At 65.4% G+C, this 18494-nt stretch overlaps 2 protein-coding genes across 4 annotated transcripts; one reads left to right on the top strand and one right to left on the bottom strand.

The window, feature by feature from the left end:
- Positions 1-90: 90 nt before the first annotated feature.
- Positions 91-12039, top strand: RBM23 (RNA binding motif protein 23). 3 transcript variants are annotated; one of them, XM_072849256.1, is made up of 16 exons: positions 91-183; positions 622-702; positions 893-967; positions 1911-1958; positions 2052-2110; positions 2403-2453; positions 2553-2693; positions 3275-3328; positions 3421-3538; positions 3875-4027; positions 5982-6119; positions 9258-9323; positions 9419-9614; positions 10480-10572; positions 11217-11301; positions 11858-12039. In XM_072849256.1, the coding sequence occupies exons 3-16, from the start codon at positions 902-904 to the stop codon at positions 11859-11861; spliced, it is 1272 nt and encodes a 423-aa protein (XP_072705357.1). In that variant the 5' UTR covers positions 91-183; positions 622-702; positions 893-901; the 3' UTR covers positions 11862-12039. The 3 variants fall into 3 exon arrangements, with proteins under 3 accessions (XP_072705357.1, XP_072705355.1, XP_072705356.1); XM_072849254.1 differs by having other exon boundaries at positions 2400-2453; XM_072849255.1 differs by lacking the exon at positions 11858-12039 and having other exon boundaries at positions 2400-2453; positions 11217-11305.
- Positions 12040-12057: 18 nt separating this feature from the next.
- On the bottom strand, positions 12058-17194 carry REM2 (RRAD and GEM like GTPase 2). The gene is made up of 3 exons (XM_072849215.1): positions 17189-17194; positions 14928-14999; positions 12058-14156 (listed from the first exon to the last, which is right to left on the bottom strand). The coding sequence occupies exons 1-3, from the start codon at positions 17192-17194 to the stop codon at positions 13497-13499; spliced, it is 738 nt and encodes a 245-aa protein (XP_072705316.1). The 3' UTR covers positions 12058-13496.
- Positions 17195-18494: the final 1300 nt, after the last annotated feature.

Genomic DNA, 18494 nt, shown 5'->3' with positions numbered 1-18494 from the left:
GAGGGAGAAGAAGGCGAGAGCGGCGGCCAATGGGCGCGCGGCGGGGGCAGGGCACGGGGCGCGCCTGCGCGGCGGCGGGGAAGGAGGAGGGAGGGAGGGGGGGGAAGGTTCTGGAGGCCGCCGCCATCTTAGCGCCGCGCCCGGGCCGCCGCCGCCGCTGCCGCCGCCAGCCCAGGGGGGCCGGTAAGCGCCGGAGGGGAACACGTCACACGGCACGGGGATGGCGTCATCGCCGGGGGCGAGGGGGAAAGCGGCGGGGAGAAGCGGGGGGGAAGCGGCGACGGCGACGGGAGCTGGGGGGGGGGAAGCGGCCAGCACGCATGCGCGGGGCTGCGCCGCCACCCCGCCGCGAGGGGCGTGGCTTGCCCGCGAGGGGCGGGGCCTGGCGGCGGGGGGGTCCCGCGCCGTTCCCAGGGAGGGGCGTGGCTTGTTTCCGCGAGGGGCGTGGCTTAAGAGGGCGGGGGCGGGGCTTACCCCCCCCCCACACACACGTGGGGCAACGGCGGGAGGCAGCTCGCCTTTTGGGGTGAATTAGGGGGGGTTTCGGCTTCAGCGCGTGACCTCATCGCTCGGCGGATGACCTCATCGCTCAGCCCGTGACCTCACTACCCCTTCTTCCAGGAAGAGCCCCCGACCCGCGCGAGGAGCCCCCCCAGGCCGGCGCGAGATGGAGGCGGGGGCTCTAACCCGCTGCAGGACCCGGTGAGCCGGGAGGGGGCGGGGGGACGGGGACACCAGGGGCATTGTGGGTAAGGGGGGCAGGGGGACGTTGGGGACGTGTCGGGGGGCGGGGGGATGTAGGGGCGGGGGAGATGGGGCGGATGCGTCGGGATCCGATCTGTGTCCCGTCCGTCCCCCCACACCCATGTCACATGTCAACCCGGCGGCGCAGACGGACGCCATGACGTCGGACGACTTCGACATCGTCATCGAGGCCATGCTGGAGGCGCCCTACAAGAAGGAGGAGGTGGGGGGTCTTATCTAAAGGGGTGTGGGGTCACTCAGAGGGGGTGGGGGTCTTTTAGAAGGGGCTGGGGTGCTGTAAAAGGCCTTTGGGGTCATTTCAAGGGGGTTTGGGGTCACCTAGAGGGGCTTGGGGTTGTCTAAAAGGGGTTGGGGTCATTTCAAGGGGGTTTGGGGTCACCCAGAGGGGATTGAGGTCATCTAAAAAAGGGTTTGGGGTTATCTAAAAGAGATTTGGCGTCATAAAAGAGGTGTGGTGTCATTTAAAGGGCTTTGGGGTTATTTAAAAGAGGTTTGGTATCGTCTAAAGGGGCTTGGGGTCATCTAAAGGGGCTTGAGATCATCTGAAGGGGGTTGGGGTCACCTAAAAGAGGTTTGGGGTCACCCGGGGGGTTGAGCTCATCTAAAAGGGGTTGAGCTCTTTTAAAAGAGGGCTTGGCGTCATCTAAAGGGGATTGGGGTTGACTTGAAGTAGCTGTGAGGTGGTTTAAAGGGAGCTGGGGGTGTCCTAAAGGGGTTTTGGGGTCATCTGAAAAGGGTTTAGGGGGACCGAAAAGGGCTTGGGGCCACCTGAAAGGGCTTTAGGGACCACGTAAAGTGGGTGTGGGGCGATCTAAAGGGCTTCGGGGTCACTTGAAGGGATTTTGGGGTCACCTAAAGGGGCTTTAGGGGCCCCTAAAGTGAGTTTTGGGGTGACCTGAAGGGATTTGGGGGTGACCTAATGAGCTTTTTGGCCCACATTAAAGAGTTTGGTTTTATTTAACAGAGCTTTTAGGGCTGAAAGGACCATTTTGGGCTTGCGTGGGGGGTTCGGGGTCGCCCTTAAGAGTTTGGGGTCCCCAGGGGTGTTGGGGTCACCCCTGGAGGTGGTTTGGGGTCCCCTGAAGGTCTTTGGGGTATTTGGGGGGGGTATTTCGGAGCTCTGACGTGTGTGTCCTCCCCTCCAGGCGCAGCCCGGCCCCTCCAAGGTGCAGACGGAGACCCCCGCGGCGCAGGTGAGCCCGGGGGGGAGTTTTGGGGTGCTCGGGCTGTGGGGGGGTCATTTTTGGGGGTCTCACCGGTGCCGGTGTCGTCCTTCCTCTCAACAGCCGGCGGAGGAGACGAGCAAAGAGGCCAAGAAAGAGAGCGGGAGCAGCAGCGGGAGCAGGTTGGAGGGCTCTGGGGGGCTACGGCGGGGTTTGGGGGCTCAGGGGAGTGCCGGCGCAGCGGCTGGAGGGGATTTTGGGGTGATTAAAGGGAATTTAGGAGCAACGGGGTTTTTAGGGGGTGAGAGAGGGGGCCGGGAGGGGTTTGGGAGGGGATTTGGGATGTTGAGGGGTTTTGGGGGATATTGGAGAGCCACGAGGGTTTTTGGGGTGACCAGAGGGGGGGGGGGATTAGGGGGTGCTGGGGGGGGGATTTGGGGGTCCCCGTCCCCCTGTGACCCCCCCGTACAGCAGCAGGAAGAAGAGGAGCCGGAGCCGGAGCCGGAGCCGTGACCACAGACACAGGTGGGGTGACGCCGGGAGGGGTTTTGGGGTCCCTAGGGGGGGTTGGGGGTCCCATAGGGATTTTGGGGTGACCCTGTGACCTCCCAACACACACAACAGCCGGAGCCGGGACCGGGACAGGGACCGCCGCCGTCGCAGCCGGAGCCGGGATCGCCGCAGCCGTCACCGCAGCCGCAGCCGGGAGCGCCGGCGGGGAAGCCGCTCCCGCAGCCGGGAACGCCGGCGGGAAGAGAGAGCCCGGTACCCCTTACACCCCCAAAATCCCCCCCAAACACCCCCAAAATCCTCCCCAAATCCCCCAAAATGCCCTTAAAATCCCTGAAATCTCCACAAAATCCCCCCCAAACACCCTAAAATCCTCCCCAAGTCGTGCCAGATCGTCCTAAAATCCTTGACATCCCCACAAAATCCTTCTCAATGCCCCCAGAGTCCCCCAAATCGTACTAAAATCTCTGCAAATGCTCTCTAAATTCCGTCGAAATTCCTTAAAGCCCCCAAGACCCCTACATCCCCGAAATACCCCTAAACCCCTGAAATCCCCCTTAATGCCCCAGAGTCCCCAAATCCTCCCAAAATCTCCCCAAATCCTTTCTAAATTGCTCTGAAATTCCTTAAAGCCCCCCAAGACTCCGCAAATCCTCTGAAATTCCCTTAATGCCCCCAGAGTCCCCCAAATCCTCCCAAAATCTTCCCAAATCCTCCCAAATCCTGTGTAGGTTTCCTCACAGTTCTCTGAAGCCCCCCAAGACCTCCCCAAATACCCCCAAAATACCTGAAAATCCTCTGCCACCCCCCTCCAGTGATCTCCTCATTCTCCCCAGGCGCCGCTTCGGCCACAGCAAGAGCCCGCTGTACCGGGAGAAGAGCCCTGTGCGGTGAGCGGGGGACGCGGGGACGCGGCGGGGGGGACACGGGGACACGGCGGGGAGGTGACGCTCCCCCGTGTCCCCTCCCTCCGTGTCCCCAGGGAGCCCCTGGGCAGTCTGAGCCCCGAGGAGCGGGACGCTCGCACCGTCTTCTGCATGCAGCTGGCTGCCCGCATCCGGCCCCGCGACCTGGAGGACTTTTTCTCTGCCGTGGGCAAGGTAAGGGACGTTTCGGTGTCGCTTCACGTCGCCGCCGTGGTCGCCAGTTCTCTTTCCGCTATAACTGGTTATTTTTTGTCCGTTTTTACGCTGCCACCGACCATTTTAGCGTTTCTTTGCGGCGGCGCCGTCGTTTTCGCGGCGCTACCGTGATCGTCGCCGTTTTTATAACGCCACCCAAACTTTTACGGTGTTGCCGTCACCCTCAGGGTGCCACCGCCACCTCCGTGGTGCCACCGCCACCTCCGTGGTGCCACCGCCACCTCCGTGGTGCCACCCGCCACCTCCGTGGTGCCACCCGCCACCTCCGTGTCCCCGTCCCCTCCCCTTCCCCAGGTGCGGGACGTGCGCATCATCTCGGACCGCAACTCGCGGCGCTCCAAGGGCATCGCCTACGTCGAGTTCTGCGAGATCCAGTCGGTGCCCTTGGCCATCGGCCTGACCGGCCAACGTCTCCTCGGGGTCCCCATCATCGTCCAGGCCTCCCAGGTGGGCTGGGGTGGGGGGGGTCCCCAGGGGACAGCGGGGGGGCTGAGGGGTGGTTCTGTGGGATTTGGGGGTGGTCTTCAAGGGGATGGGAAGGTCTCCAAGGGGACGCTGTGGGGCTGGAGGAGCTCTTGCAGGGTTTAGGGGGTTCTCGTGGGGTTTGGGGGGTTCTCGTGGGGTGTGGGGGTTTCTTGTGGGGGTGGGGGTTTCTTGTGGGGTTTGGGGGGTTCTCGTGGGGTTTGAAGAGGTTCTTGTGGGGTTTTGAGGAGGTTCTGGAGGGGGTTGGATTTGGGGAGGTTCTCGTGGGGTTTGGGGGTTTCCTGTGGGGTTTGGGGGTTTCCTGTGGGGTTTGGGGGTTTCCTGTGGGGTTTAGGAGGGTTTTGTGGGGTTTAGGAGGGTTCTCGTGGGGTTTGGGGTTTCTTGTGGGGTTTGGTGGGGTTCTCGTGGGGTTTGGTGGGGTTCTCATGGGGTTTGGAGAGGTTCTTGTGGGGTTTTGAGGAGGTTCTGGGGGGTTTGGGTTTAGGGGTTTCCTGTGGGGTTTGAGGGGGTTCTCGTGGGGTTTGAGGGGGTTCTCGTGGGGTTTGGGGGGTTCTCGTGGGGTGTGGGGGTTTCTTGTGGGGGTGGGGGTTTCTTGGGGGTTTGGGGGGTTCTCGTGGGGTTTGAAGAGGTTCTTGTGGGGTTTTGAGGAGGTTCTGGAGGGGGTTGGATTTGGGGGTTTCCTGTGGGGTTTGGGGGTTTCCTGTGGGGTTTAGGAGGGTTCTCGTGGGGTTTAGGAGGGTTCTCGTGGGGTTTGGTGGGGTTCTCATGGGGTTTGAAGAGGTTCTTGTGGGGTTTTGAGGAGGTTCTGGGGGGGTTGGATTTGGGGAGGTTCTCGTGGGGTTTGGGGGTTTCCTGTGGGGTTTGGGGTTTCCTGTGGGGTTTAGGAGGGTTCTCGTGGGGTTTAGGAGGGTTCTCGTGGGGTTTGGGGGTTTCTTGTGGGGTTTGGGGGTTTCTTGTGGGGTTTGGTGGGGTTCTCGTGGGGTTTGGTGGGGTTCTCATGGGGTTTGGAGAGGTTCTTGTGGGGTTTTGAGGAGGTTCTGGAGGGGGTTGGATTTGGGGAGGTTCTCGTGGGGTTTGGGGGTTTCCTGTGGGGTTTGGGGGTTTCCTGTGGGGTTTGGGGTTTCCTGTGGGGTTTAGGAGGGTTCTCGTGGGGTTTAGGAGGGTTCTCGTGGGGTTTGGGGGTTTCTTGTGGGGTTTGGGGGTTTCTTGTGGGGTTTGGGGGTTTCTTGTGGGGTTTGGTGGGGTTCTCGTGGGGTTTGGTGGGGTTCTCATGGGGTTTGGAGAGAGGTTCTTGTGGGGTTTTGAGGAGGTTCTGGGGGGGGTTGGGTTTAGGGGGTTTCCTGTGGGGTTTGAGGGGTTCTCGTGGGGTTTGGGGAGGTTCTAGGGAGGGTTCTCGGGTTTGGGGAGTTCTTGTGGGGTTTGGGGGCTTTTGGGTTTTGGGGAGCTCTTGTGGGGTTTGGGGGGTTGTTGTAGGGTTTGGGGGCTCTTGTGGGGTTTTGGGGAGCTCTTGTGGAGCTGGGGGGGTTCTTGTGGGGTTTGGGAAGGTTCTCATGGGGTTTGTGGAGGTTCTGATGGGGTTTGGTGGTTTGTTGTGGCATTTGGAGATGCTCTCAAGTTTGGGGGTTTCTTGTGGGGTTTGGGGACGTTCTTGTGGGGTTTGGGGGGGGTTGTTCTAGGGTTTGGGGTTGTGGGGTTTGGGGTGGCTCTTGTGGGGTTTTGGGGCGTTCTTGTGGGGTTTGGGGATTCTGTGGGGCTACTGTTGTGGGGCATGGTTCTGGTGGAGTCAAGTGGAGCTGAGGTTCCCATGGATTTTGGGGGGACCACCAGAGAGTTGAGGGTGTCTCACGGAGGAGGGGGGTCCAGGGGGAAGCTCTGGGGGTCCCCGAGGGCCCCCCCTCACCTCCCAGGTCCCCCCCAGGCGGAGAAGAACCGGCTGGCGGCCATGGCCAACAACCTGCAGAAGGGCAGCGGGGGCCCCATGCGCCTCTACGTGGGCTCCCTCCACTGCAACATCACCAAGGAGATGCTGCGCGGCATCTTCGAGCCCTTCGGCAAGGTGAGGTGGGGGCCGGCGGGGGCGAAGCTGTGGCTGGTGGGACGTGGGGACTCGGTTGGGTCATGGGGAGAGGTTTGGGTGGACGTGGGGACAGGGTTGGGTTATGGGGACGCAGCTGGGGGGGTGTGGGGTCACAGTTGGGTCATGGGGATGGGGTAGAGGGGACACAGTTGGGTCATGGGGTGGAGTTTGCGGGACATGGGGACACAGTTGGGTCATGCAGGTGGGGTTGGGGGACACAGTTAGGTCATCGGGATGGAGTTGAGGGGACACGGGGACATGGTTGGGTCATGGGGATGGGGTTGAGAGCTTATGGGGAGACAGTTGAGTCATGGAGATGGAGTTGGGGGACATGGGGACATGGTTGGGTCACGGGGATGAGGCTGGGGGACATGAGTACACGGTTGAGTCATAGAGATGGGGTTGGGGGACACAGTTGGGTCACGGGGATGGAGTTGGGGGACACGGGGACCTGGTTGGGTCATGGGGATGGGGTTGGGGGTCACAGTTGGGTCACGGAGATCAAGTTGAGGGGACATGAGGACACAGTTGGGTCATGCAGGTGGGGTTGGGGGACACAGTTAGGTCATCGGGATGGAGTTGAGGGGACACGGGGACACGGTTGGGTCATGGGGATGGGGTTGAGAGCTTATGGGGAGACAGTTGAGTCATGGAGATGGAGTTGGGGGGACATGGGGACATGGTTGGGTCACGGGGATGAGGCTGGGGGGACATGAGTACACGGTTGAGTCATAGAGATGGAGTTGGGGGACATAGTTGGGTCACGGGGATGGAGTTGGGGGACACGGGGACCTGGTTGGGTCATGGGGATGGGGTTGGGGGTCACAGTTGGGTCACGGAGATCAAGTTGAGGGGACATGGGGACCCAGTTGGGTCATGCAGGTGGGGTTGGGGGACACAGTTAGGTCATCGGGATGGAGGTGAGGGGACGCAGGGACGCAATCGAGTCATGGGGATGGGGTTGAGAGCTTATGGGGAGACAGTTGAGTCATGGAGATGGAGTTGGGGGGACATGGGGACATGGTTGGGTCACGGGGATGAGGTTGGGGGACATGGGGACATGGTTGGGTCATGGGGATGAGGTTGGGGGACGTGAGTACACGGTTGAGTCATAGAGATGGAGTTGGGGGACATAGTTGGGTCACGGGGATGGAGTTGGGGGACACGGGGACCTGGTTGGGTCATGGGGATGGGGTTGGGGGTCACAGTTGGGTCACGGAGATCAAGTTGAGGGGACATGGGGACACAGTTGGGTCATGCAGGTGGGGTTGGGGGACACAGTTGGGTCATGGAGATGGGGTTGGGGGCCACGGTTGGATCATAGGGATGGGGTTGAGAGGACATGGGGACACGGGTCATGGGGATGGGGGCACATGGGGACATGGTTGGGTCATGGGGAGGGGTTGGGGGACACAGTTGGGTCATGGGGATGGGGTTGAGAGGACATGGGGACACAGTTGGGTCATGGGGAGGGGGTTGGGGGGACATGGGGACACGGTTGGGTCATGGGGAGGGGGTCAAGGGGACACGGGGACATGGTTGGGTCATGGGTATGGGGTTGGGGGCACATGGGGACACGGGTCATGGGGATGGGGGCACATGGGGACACGGTTGGGTCATGGGGAGGGGGTTGGGGGTCACAGTTGGGTCATGGAGATCAAGTTGAGGGGACACGGGGACCTGGTTGGGTCATGGGGATGGGGTTGGGGGACACAGTTGGGTCATGGGGTGGAGTTTGGGGGACATGGGGACACAGTTGAGTCATGGAGATGGAGTTTGGGGGACACGGGGACCTGGTTGGGTCATGGGGATGGGGTTGGGGGACACAGTTGGGTCATGGGGTGGAGTTTGGGGGACATGGGGACACAGTTGGGTCATGCAGGTGGGGTTGGGGGACACAGTTGGGTCATCGGGATGGAGGTGAGGGGACACGGGGACACGGTTGGGTCATGGGGAGGGGGTGGAGAGCTTATGGGGAGACAGTTGAGTCATGGAGATGGAGTTGGGGGACATGGGGACGTGGTTGGGTCACGGGGATGAGGTTGGGGGACATGGGGACATGGTTGGGTCATGGGGATGAGGTTGGGGGACGTGAGTACACGGTTGAGTCATAGAGATGGGGTTGGGGGACACAGTTGGGTCACGGGGATGGAGTTGGGGGACACGGGGACCTGGTTGGGTCATGGGGATGGGGTTGGGGGACACAGTTGGGTCACGGAGATCAAGTTGAGGGGACATGGGGACACAGTTGGGTCATGGGGAGGGGTTGAGAAGACATGGGGACACGGTTGGGTCATGGGGAGGGGTTGGGGGACACGGGGACATGGTTGGGTCATGGGGAGGGGTCAAGGGGACACGGGGACACGGTTGGGTCATGGGGATGGGGTTGGGGGCACATGGGGACACGGGTCATGGGGATGGGGGCACATGGGGACACGGTTGGGTCATGGGGAGGGGATGGGGGACACAGTTGGGTCATGGGGATGGGGTTGGGGGCCACGGTTGGGTCATAGGGATGGGGTTGAGAGGACATGGGGACACGGGTCATGGGGATGGGGGCACATGGGGACATGGTTGGGTCATGGGGAGGGGGTTGGGGGCCACGGTTGGGTCATGGGGATGGGGTTGAGAGGACATGGGGACACAGTTGGGTCATGGGGAGGGGGTTGGGGGGACATGGGGACACGGTTGGGTCATGGGGATGGGGGCACATGGGGACATGGTTGGGTCATGGGGAGGGGGTTGAGGGGACACGGGGACACGGTTGGGTCATGGGAATGGGGTTGGGGCCGCAGTTGGGTCACGGGGATGAAGTTGAGGGGTCACGGGGACACAGTTGGGTCGTGGGGATGGGGTTGGGGACACACAGGGACATGGTTGGGTCATGGGGAGGGGGTTGAGGGGACATGGGGACATGGCTGGGTCACGGGGATGAGGTTGGGGGCCACGGTTGGGTCACGGGGACAGGTTTGATGGGGCAGTGAGACGTGGTTGGGTCACGGGGACGGGTCTGGGGGGACGTGGGGCCTGGGTGACACCGTGGGGCCACCCACGAGGACCACAGGGACCCATTTTGGGCCCCACCTTGACCACCCTCCCTCCCCCCCCCCCCCCCAGATTGACAGCATCGTCCTGATGCGGGACCCTGACACCGGCCAGTCCAAGGGCTACGGCTTCATCACGGTGAGCCCCTCGCGCCCGCCGTGTCCTCCCCACGTGTCCCCACCGCCACGCCCGTGACCCCCGCCTGTGTTGCGTGTGTGTGTCCCCCCACCCAGTTTGCGGAGGCCGAGTGCGCCCGGCGGGCGCTGGAGCAGCTCAACGGCTTCGAGCTGGCCGGCCGCCCCATGCGCGTGGGGCAGGTGACCGAGCGCCTGGACGGCACCACCGACATCACCTTCCCCGAGGGCAGCGAGGACGTCGAGCTGGTGGGAGCCACCGGCCGCCTCCAGCTCATGGCCAAGCTGGCCGAAGGTGGGGGGGGCACGTTAGGGGGCATCTGGGGGCTTCAGGAGGGAGTTGTGGGGCTGGGGGGCCTTAGGAGGCATCTGGGGGGCTTCGGGAGGGAGTTGTGGGGCTGGGGGGCTTTAGGAGGCATCTGGGGGGCTTCAGGAGGGAGTTGTGGGGCTGGGGGGCCTTAGGAGGCATCTGGGGAGGCTTCAGGAGGGAGTTGTGGGGCTGGGGGCCTTAGGAGGCATCTGGGGGCTTCAGCAGGGAGTTGTGGGGCTGGGGGGGCCTTAGGAGGTATCTGGGGAGGCTTCAGGAGGGAGTTGTGGGGCTGGGGGGCTTTAGGGGCATCTGGGGGGCTTCAGGAGGTAGTTGTGGGGCTGGGGGGGCTTTAGGGGCATCTGGGGGTTTCAGCAGGGAGTTGTGGGGCTGGGGGGCCTTAGGGGCATCTGGGGGGTTTCAGCAGGGAGTTGTGGGGCTGGGGGGCTTTAGGGGGCATCTGGGGGGCTTCAGGAGGGAGTTGTGGGGCTGGGGGGCTTTAGGAGGCATCTGGGGGGTTTCAGCAGGGAGTTGTGGGGCTGGGGGGCTTTAGGGGGCATCTGGGGGGCTTCAGGAGGGAGTTGTGGGGCTGGGGGGCCTTAGGGGCATCTGGGGGTTTCAGCAGGGAGTTGTGGGGCTGGGGGGGCTTCAGGAGGGAGTTGTGGGGCTGGGGGGATGTTAGGAGGCGTCTGGGGAGCTTTAGGAGGTAGTTATGGGCCTGGGGGGGCTTTAAGAGGTAGTTGTGGGGCTGGGGGGGTGTTAGGGGGTAGCTATGGGGCCAGGGGAGGTGTCGGTGTTCTGGGGGCCCCGTGGCTGGTCCTGCCCCACGGCGTCCCCCCCTCCTGCCCCCCAGGTTCGGGGCTGCAGCTGCCCAGCACGGCCCAGGCCGCCCTCCAGCTCAACGGGGCCCTGCCCTTGGGGGCCCTCAACCCTGCCGCCCTCACCGGTACGGGGGGGCTGGGCGCGCTGGGGGGGTCCTTAGGGGAGGGTGGGGGTGGGGGTCTCGGGGGGTTGGGGGTCCTTGGGGGCTGGGGAGAGTCCTTGGGGGGTCTCTTGGGGGATTGGGGGGCTGGGGGCAGTGCCTAGGGGTCTGCAGGGGTGGCTGGGGGTTCCTGGGGAACATGGGGGGTCTCTGGGGGGTTTGGCGGGGCCCTGGGGTCCCCGTGGGGCTGGGGGTCCCTGGGGGGTTCGGAGGAGCCTTGGGGTTCCCTGTGGGGCTGGGGGGTCCCTGGGGGCTTGGGGGATTCCTGAGAGGTTCGGAGGAGCCTGGGGGTCCCTGGGGGTCCCTGTGGGGCTGGGGGGTCCCTGTGGAGGGTCCCTGGGGGGTTTGGAGGAGCCTTGGGGTCCCTGGGGGTCCCTGGGGGGTTTGGAGGAGCCCTGGGGTCCCTGTGGGGCTGGGGGTCCCTGGGGGCTTGGGGGATTCCTGAGAGGTTCGGAGGAGCCTGGGGGGGGTTCGGCGGGGCCTGGGGGTCCCCGTGGGGCTGGGGGTCCCTCGGGGGTTCGGCGGGGCCCTGGGGGTCCCCGTGGGGCTGGGGGGTCTCCGGGGGTCCCCCGGCCGTGGGGCGGCCCCCGACGTGCCGGTGCCCCCAGCCCTGAGCCCGGCGCTGAACCTGGCCTCCCAGACGCTGGCCTCCCAGTGCCTGCAGCTCTCGGGGCTCTTCACCCCCCAGACCATGTGAGGGGCGGGGCCGGGGGCGGGGCCGGGGGCGGGGCCGGGGCGGAGGGGCGGGGCGTGGGGTGGGCACCGTCCCGCGGGGTGGCTGGGTGGAAAGGGTGCCTGGGGGCGTGGTCTGGAGGGGGCGGGGCCTGGTTGTGGGTGTGGTCTGGGATGGGGCGGGGTTGCAGGCCGGGGGGCGTGGCTTCACCGGGGGCGTGGTCTGGGGAGGGGGGTGTGGCTTGCAGGGTGTGGGCGGGGCCTGGAGCCAGCGTCCACCTGCATGGTAAGGGTTAGAGGTGGGTTGCCTGGGGGCGGGGCTTCACCGGGGGGCGTGGTCTGGGGAGGGGGTGTGGCTTGCAGGGTATGGGCGGGACCTGGAGCCAGCTGCATGGTAAGGGTTAGAGATGGGTTGCCTGGGGCGGGGCTTCACCGCGGGGGCGTGGTCTGGGAGGGGGTGTGGCCTGCAGCGGAGAGGCGGGGCCTGGAGCCAGCGTCCTGGGGGCGGGGGTTGGGTTCAGGGGAGGGGCTGCGTTGGGGGGGCGTGGCCTAACTGCTCACCCCTCCCCTCCTGCAGGTAACACGGCCCTGCCCCCCGCCGGGGGGCCCCGCCCCCTCCACCTGGCCCCGCCCCCGAGCCCTGCTGCCTCCGCCCCCTGGCGGGGCGTTGGGGCGGGGCCGGGCGGGGGGTGGGGCTTGCGGTGGCCCCGCCCTCTCCGCCCTTCCCCTCCCCGACTCCGGGTTTTTTGGGGTTTTTTTTTTGTTTGTTTCTTCTTCTTTTCTTTGTTTTTTGTTTTGTTTTTTTTTTTTTTTTTTTGTCGTTGTTTTTGTTTCTTTATCGGACTCGAAATAAAAAAACACACAAAAACGGCCCCAAAACGCCCCATTTCCCGCCCCGTTTCTGTGCCGGGGGGGCGGGGCCTCTGCCCCCCGCCCCATCACCGTGGCGACTGTTAACGAACCAGGCGCTCGTTGCCAGGCAGCGAAGGCTTTATTGGAGGCCACGCCCCCTCCAAGATGGCCGCCGGGGGCCTCATGCAGGACATGCAGGTACTGCCCCTTTAAGGGGGCTCTTAAAGGGGCAGCGCGCGGCGGAGAGCTGGCCGATTTAAGGGCGGGAGGACAAATAAGGCGGGGCAAGATGGCCGCCGCCTTAAAGGGGAGGGGCTCTGAGAGGGGGGAGGAGCCTCCTCCGGGTGGGAGTGGCCTGCAGAGGGGAGCGCCGCCCCTTTAAGAGGCTCTTAAAGGGGAAGGGGGGCTGTCGGGGGGGGACACACGCGCGGTGGGGCACCGTGCCTTTAAAGCTGACGGGGGAGGTGGGCGGGGCTCCAAAAGGGGCGGGGCTATCCGGGTCTTAAAGGGACAGTGCCATGCAGTTGAAGGTGGGGCCCACCCTGGTGTGATGGCGCAGTGGCCTTCAAAGGGCAATGCTTCTTAAAGCGGCAGTCCCATGCTTAAAGGGGCAACGCCAGCTGTGGGGCGGCGCTGCTCTTAAAGGGGTAATGGCGTTCTTAAAGGGGCTGTACCGCCCGCAGAGGGGCGGGACCGCTCTTAAAGGGGCAGTACTGATCTTAAAGGAGTAACAGTGCTCTTAAAGGGGCAATACGGCTTTTCAAGGAGCAATCCTGTTCTTAAAGGGGCAATACTCAAGGGGGTAATACTGCTCTTAAGGGGGCAATAGTCTTCAAGGGGCAGTGCTCTTAAAGGGGCAATACTGCTCTTAAAGGGGCAATGTTCTTCAAGGGGGCAATGCTCTTAAAGGGGCAATACTCAAGGGGGTAATACTGCTCTTAAGGGGGCAATAGTCTTCAAGGGGGCAATGTTCTTAAAGGGGCAATATTGTTCTTAAAGGGGCAATACTCAAGGGGGTAATACTGCTCTTAAGGGAGCAATAGTCTTCAAGGGGGCAGTGCTCTTAAAGGGGCAATACTGCTCTTAAAGGGGCAATACTGCTCTTAAAGGGGCAGTGTTCTTCAAGGGGGCAATGCTCTTAAAGGGGCAATAGTGCTTTTAAAAGGACAATACTCTCCAAGGAGCAGTTCTCTTCAAGGGGCAGCGCTCTTAAAGGGGCAGTGCTCTTCTAGGGACAGGGCCACACTTGCAAGGCAACCCCACCCCGCTCTTAAAGGGGCAGCCCCACCCCATCCTTAAAGGGGCCATGCCGCCCCAGGTTGGTGGTGGGGTGGCGGTGCCCCGCCCTTAAAGGGCCAGCGCCCTTAGAGGGCGGAGAGGTCGCTGCAGGACTTGGAGCGTTGGCGGGCCAGCGGCACGAGGCCGGTGAAGAAGCGCTTGGCCCGGCCGGTGAGGCTGCGCCGGCGGCGGGGCGGGGGGCCGCTGCCCCCTTCCTCCTCCTCTTCCCCCTCCCCGTGGGGGTCCGGGGGGCCGCGGAGGCGTCGTCGGTGGAGCCGGGCCTGGCGCACGGCGGCCTGGAAGAGCTCCTCGGTGCGGTGGCGGAGGGCGGCCGAGGTCTCGATGTGGTGGCAGCCCAGCACGGCCGCCAGCCCCCGCGCCTCTGGGGGGGGAGAGGGGGACACGGGCACGTTGGGGGGGACCCCATGGGAAGGGACGTGGGGGCGGGGGGATGACATGGGGACCCATGGGGGCTCGCTGGGGGTGCCACAGGAGGGGACACGGGGGAGACGCGGGGTGGCGGAGGAGAGGACGTGGGGGGGAGGGGGTCCATGGGGGTCCCGGGGGGCCCTCACCGCGGGGGAGACCTGCCGGGCTCGGGCCAGGTCGCTCTTGTTGCCGACGAGGATGAGGGGGGCCGGGGGGGTCCCCGACCGCAGCCCCCGGGCGGGCGGGCCCAGCCGGGCGCAGGAGCCCCGGTCGCTGACGGCGAACACCAGCAGCACCGCGTCGGCCCTGCCCACCGCCTGCGGACACGCCCCCGTCTCATTTGCGTGGACACGCCCCCTCTCATTTGCATGGACCACCACCCCCGGCCCCCGTGCCGCTCGATTGCCGACCGCCCCCCTCCCCGAGCGACGCCAACGCCCTCGTTTGCATGGCCCCGCCCCTCCTTTGCATAGCCCCGCCCACCCCTCCCTGAAGCTCAGGGCATCATCCCACGCGCCAAGGCCTCGTTTGCATAACCACGCCCACCCGCCTCCGCCCCCCGCGGCCGCATTTGCATGGGCACGCCCCTCTGCCCCCTCCTCTCCCCCGCCTCATTTGCATGCCACGCCACGCCTCCTCCGTGCCCACCCCTCATTTGCATACCAGGCCTCGCCTGCCCCCGTGCCCAGCCCCTCATTTGCATATTGTGCCCCCCCCCCGTTTGCGGCTGAAGCGAATGTGAAGCGTCACCCTCATTTGCATGGAGAGAGCCGTCTCATTTGCATGTCAAGCGCCGCCCCCCTCGTTTGCACGGAGACGCCGCGTCTCATTTGCATGTCAAGCACCGCCCTCCTCTGCGTGTACGAAGCGCCGCCCCCTCATTTGCATGCAAGCGCCAGGTCGCGCCCCTCCCCCATTTGCATACCCGGCCCCACCTCCCCCCGCTCATTTGCATGCCGGCCCCGCCCCCGCGCTCCCAGCCTGCCCCGCGCCCGCCCCCGGCCGCCTCATTTGCATCCTGCCGCTGCCGCCCGCCCCCGCCGCCCGCCCCCGCCATTTGCATACATTAGCATAGGCCCTGCCCCCACCTGCTCGTCGTCGTCGTAGAGGAGCAGCGCGGCCGCCGCCCCGTCCACCCGCAGCCGCCGCTCCCGGGGGCTCTGGGGAGGGGGGCTGGGACCCCAAACCCCCCAGGGACCCCCAGCCCCCCCGGGCTCCCCGCAACTCGGGGACCCCCAGCATCCGCCACCCCCCGAAATCAGCCCGGGGTTCACCACCCCCACGCCCACCCCCATCACCTGGGACCCCCCAAACCACCAGGGGACCCCCAACCTCGGCCCCTCATCGTCTGGGATCCCCAACCCCTCAGGGACCCCCCCAACCCCTCAGGGACCCCCCAATCCCCTTAGAGCCCCCCAAGCCCCTCAGAGCCCCCAAGCCCCTCAGAGCCCCCCAACCCCTCAGGGACCCCCCAAACCCCTCAGAGCTCCCCAAACCCCTCAGGGACCCCCCAACCCCTCAGGGACCCCCAAGCCCCTCAGAGCCCCCCCAACCCCTCAGGGACCCCCAAATCACTCAGGCCCCCCCAACCCCTCAGGGACCCCCCAACCCCTCAGGGACCCCCCAAACCCCTCAGAGCCCCCCAACCCCTCAGGGACCCCCCAATCCCCTCAGAGCCCCCCAAGCCCCTCAGAGCCCCCCAACCCCTCAGAGCCCCCCAACCCCTCAGGGACCCCCAAGCCCCTCAGAGCCCCCCAACCCCTCAGGGACCCCCCCCAACCCCTCAGGGACCCCCAAATCATTCAGGGCCCCCACCCCACCCCTCAAGACCCCCCAAACCCCTCCAGGCCCCCCACATCATGCAGGGGACCCCAAATCCGGGGGGACACACACGGACCCCCAGATCCTTGGGGAGGGTCCCCCAGACTCACCGGGCCCCTCGTGGTGCGGGGGGTCCCGGGGGTCGGGCCAGGCGAAGGCCCGGGCCAGGCTGCTCTTGCCCACCCCGGGGGGCCCAGCAGGACGGCGCGGAGGGGACCCCGGGGGGCGGGGCGGGGCGGGGCGGGGAGGGGCGGGGCCCCGGCGGGGGGCGGCCGGATCCATGGGGGGCTGGGGGAGGGGAGGGATGGAGACACCCCCCAGTCGCCAGCATGGCCCCAGTGCGCCCCAGTATCTCCCAGTGCCCCCCAGTGCCCCCAGCATCTCCCAGTGCCCTCCCAGTGCTCCCCAGTGCCCCCAGCATCTCCCAGTGCCCCCAGTGCCCCCGACTCCCTCCCAGTGCCTCCCAGTGCCCCCAGCATCTCCCAGTGCCCTCCCAGTGTCCCCCGACTCCTCCCAGTGCCCCCAGTGCCCCGCAGCATCTCCCAGTGCCCCCAACTCCCTCCCAGTGCCTCCCAGCATCTCCCAGTGCCCCCAACTCCCTCCCAGTGCCCCCAGCATCTCCCAGTGCCCTCCCAGTGCCCCCGAATCCCTCCCAGTGCCCCCCAGTGCCCCCCAGTATCTCCCAGTGCCCCCCGTGCCCCCAGCATCTCCCAGTGCCCCCCAGTGCCCCCCGACTCCCTCCCAGTGCCTCCCAGTGCCCCCAGTATCTCCCAGTGCCCTCCCAGTGTCCCCCGACTCCCTCCCAGTGCCCCCAGTATCTCCCAGTGCCCTCCCAGTGCCCCCCAGTGCCCCCAACTCACTCCCAGTGCCTCCCAGCATCTCCCAGTGCCCCCAACTCCCTCCCAGTGCCCCCCAGCATCTCCCAGTGCCCTCCCAGTGCCCCCGACTCCCTCCCAGTGCCCCCAGTGCCCCCAGTATCTCCCAGTGCCCCCAGTGCCCCCAGTATCTCCCAGTGCCCCCAGTGCCCCCGACTCCTCCCAGTGCCCTCCCAGTGCCCCCCAGTATCTCCCAGTGCCCTCCCAGTGCCCCCCAACTCCCTCCCAGTGCCCCCAGTATCTCCCAGTGCCCTCCCAGTGCCCCCAGTGCCCCCGACTCACTCCCAGTGCCCCCCAGCATCTCCCAGTGCCCCCAACTCCCTCCCAGTGCCCCCAGTATCTCCCAGTGCCCCCGACTCCTCCCAGTGCCCCCAGTGCCCCCCAGTATCTCCCAGTGCCTCCCAGTGCCCCCCAGTATCTCCCAGTGCCCTCCCAGTGTCCCCCGACTCCCTCCCAGTGCCCCCAGTGCCCCCAGTATCTCCCAGTGCCCTCCCAGTGCCCCCCAACTCCCTCCCAGGGCCCCCCAGTATTTCCCAGTGCCCCCAGTGCCCCCAGTATCTCCCAGTGCCGCCCAACTCCCTCCCAGTATACCCCAGCACCCTCCCAGTGCCCTCACCAGTGACCCCTGTGTCTCCCCCAGTATAGCCCAGTACCTCCATCCCCCCAGCATATCCCACTACCCCCAGTGCTCTCACCAGTATATCCCAGACCCCCCAGTATAACCCGCTCCCCTCCAGTCCCCCCAGTACATCCTAGTCCATCCCAGTCCATCCCAGTCCTGTCCCAGTCCCTCCTAGTCGCTCCCAGTCGCTCCCAGTCCATCCCAGTCCATCCCCCCCAGCCCCTCCCAGTATCCTCCAGTTCCTCCCAGTCCCTCCCAGTCGATCCCAGTCCCCTCCCACTCCATCCCACTCCATCCCCGTCCCCTCCTAGTATCTCCCAGTCCATCCCAGTCCATCCCTCCCAGCCCCTCCCAGTATCCCCCAGTTCCTCCCAGTCCCTCCCAGTCGATCCCAGTCCCCTCCCAGTCCATCCCAGTCCATCCCAGTCCCCTCCCAGTATCTCCCAGTCCATCCCATTCCATCCCAGTCCATCCCAGTCCTGTCCCAGTCCCTCCCAGTCCATCTCAGTCCCCTCCCAGTCTATCCCAGTCCATCCCAGTCCCCTCCCAGTATCTCCCAGTCCATCCCAGTCCCTCCCAGTCCCTCCCAGTATCTCCCAGTCCATCCCAGTCCCCTCCCAGTCCATCCCAGTCCATCCCAGTCCCTCCCAGCGCCACCTGCGGGGCGGATCCGGCGCTGCCCGCGTCCGCGCTGCTCCCCGCAGCCAAGCCCCGCCCCCACGGCCCCGCCCCTCCCTACGTCACCCCCCAGAAGGGGTGGGGCCACTCCAGGACCCGCCCCCCCGCCCTCTTAAAGGGGCAAGGATGGGGGGGTGTTTCCCCTTTAAATCTTTACTCAATGAAGAAGGGGAGGGGCTTGTCGGAGAGGGGCGTGGTCTGGTGGGAAGGGGCGGGGGAAAAGCAGGCCCCGCCCCACAGGGGGCTGGATGGGCGGGGCAGCCCCTAAGGGCTGAGAGGGACCCACGGGTTCCCGGGGACCCCAAATACCCCATAGGGACCCCCAAAGTGCCCTATAGGGACCTCCAAATACCCCATAGGGACCCCCAAGTGCCCCATAGGGACCCCCAAATACCCCCTGGGACCCCCTAAGTGCCCTATAGGGACCCCAAATACCCCCTGGGACCCCCAAATACCCCATAGGGACCCCCCAAATACCCCATAGGGACCCCCTAAGTGCCCCATAGGGACCCCAAATACCCGCTGGGACGCCCAAATACCCCATAGGGACCCCTAAGTGCCCCATAGGGACCCCAAATACCCCCTGGGACCCCCAAATACCCCCAGGGACCCCCAAGTACCCCTAAGTGCCCCATGGGGACCCCAAATACCCCCATAGA

Source organism: Ciconia boyciana, unplaced genomic scaffold (assembly GCF_034638445.1).
Source record: "Ciconia boyciana unplaced genomic scaffold, ASM3463844v1 HiC_scaffold_38, whole genome shotgun sequence".
NCBI lineage: Eukaryota > Metazoa > Chordata > Aves > Ciconiiformes > Ciconiidae > Ciconia > Ciconia boyciana.
The sequence above is the reverse complement of the archived record's forward strand: the minus strand, read 5'-3'. Positions and strand labels throughout refer to the sequence as shown.

What these genes read in the sequence shown, in the direction of transcription:
- RBM23 (XM_072849254.1), top strand. Translation starts at nt 902, where the DNA reads ATGACGTCGGACGACTTCGACATCGTCATCGAGGCCATGCTGGAGGCG. An exon ending in TCTTCGAGCCCTTCGGCAAG is followed by an intron (nt 6,120 to 9,257) that starts GTGAGGTGGGGG and finishes CCCCCCCCCCAG; the next exon opens with ATTGACAGCATCGTCCTGAT. An exon ending in CATGGCCAAGCTGGCCGAAG is followed by an intron (nt 9,615 to 10,479) that starts GTGGGGGGGGCA and finishes CCTGCCCCCCAG; the next exon opens with GTTCGGGGCTGCAGCTGCCC.
- REM2 (XM_072849215.1), bottom strand. An exon ending in TCTACGACGACGACGAGCAG is followed by an intron (nt 14,157 to 14,927) that starts GTGGGGGCAGGG and finishes GCGTGTCCGCAG; the next exon opens with GCGGTGGGCAGGGCCGACGC.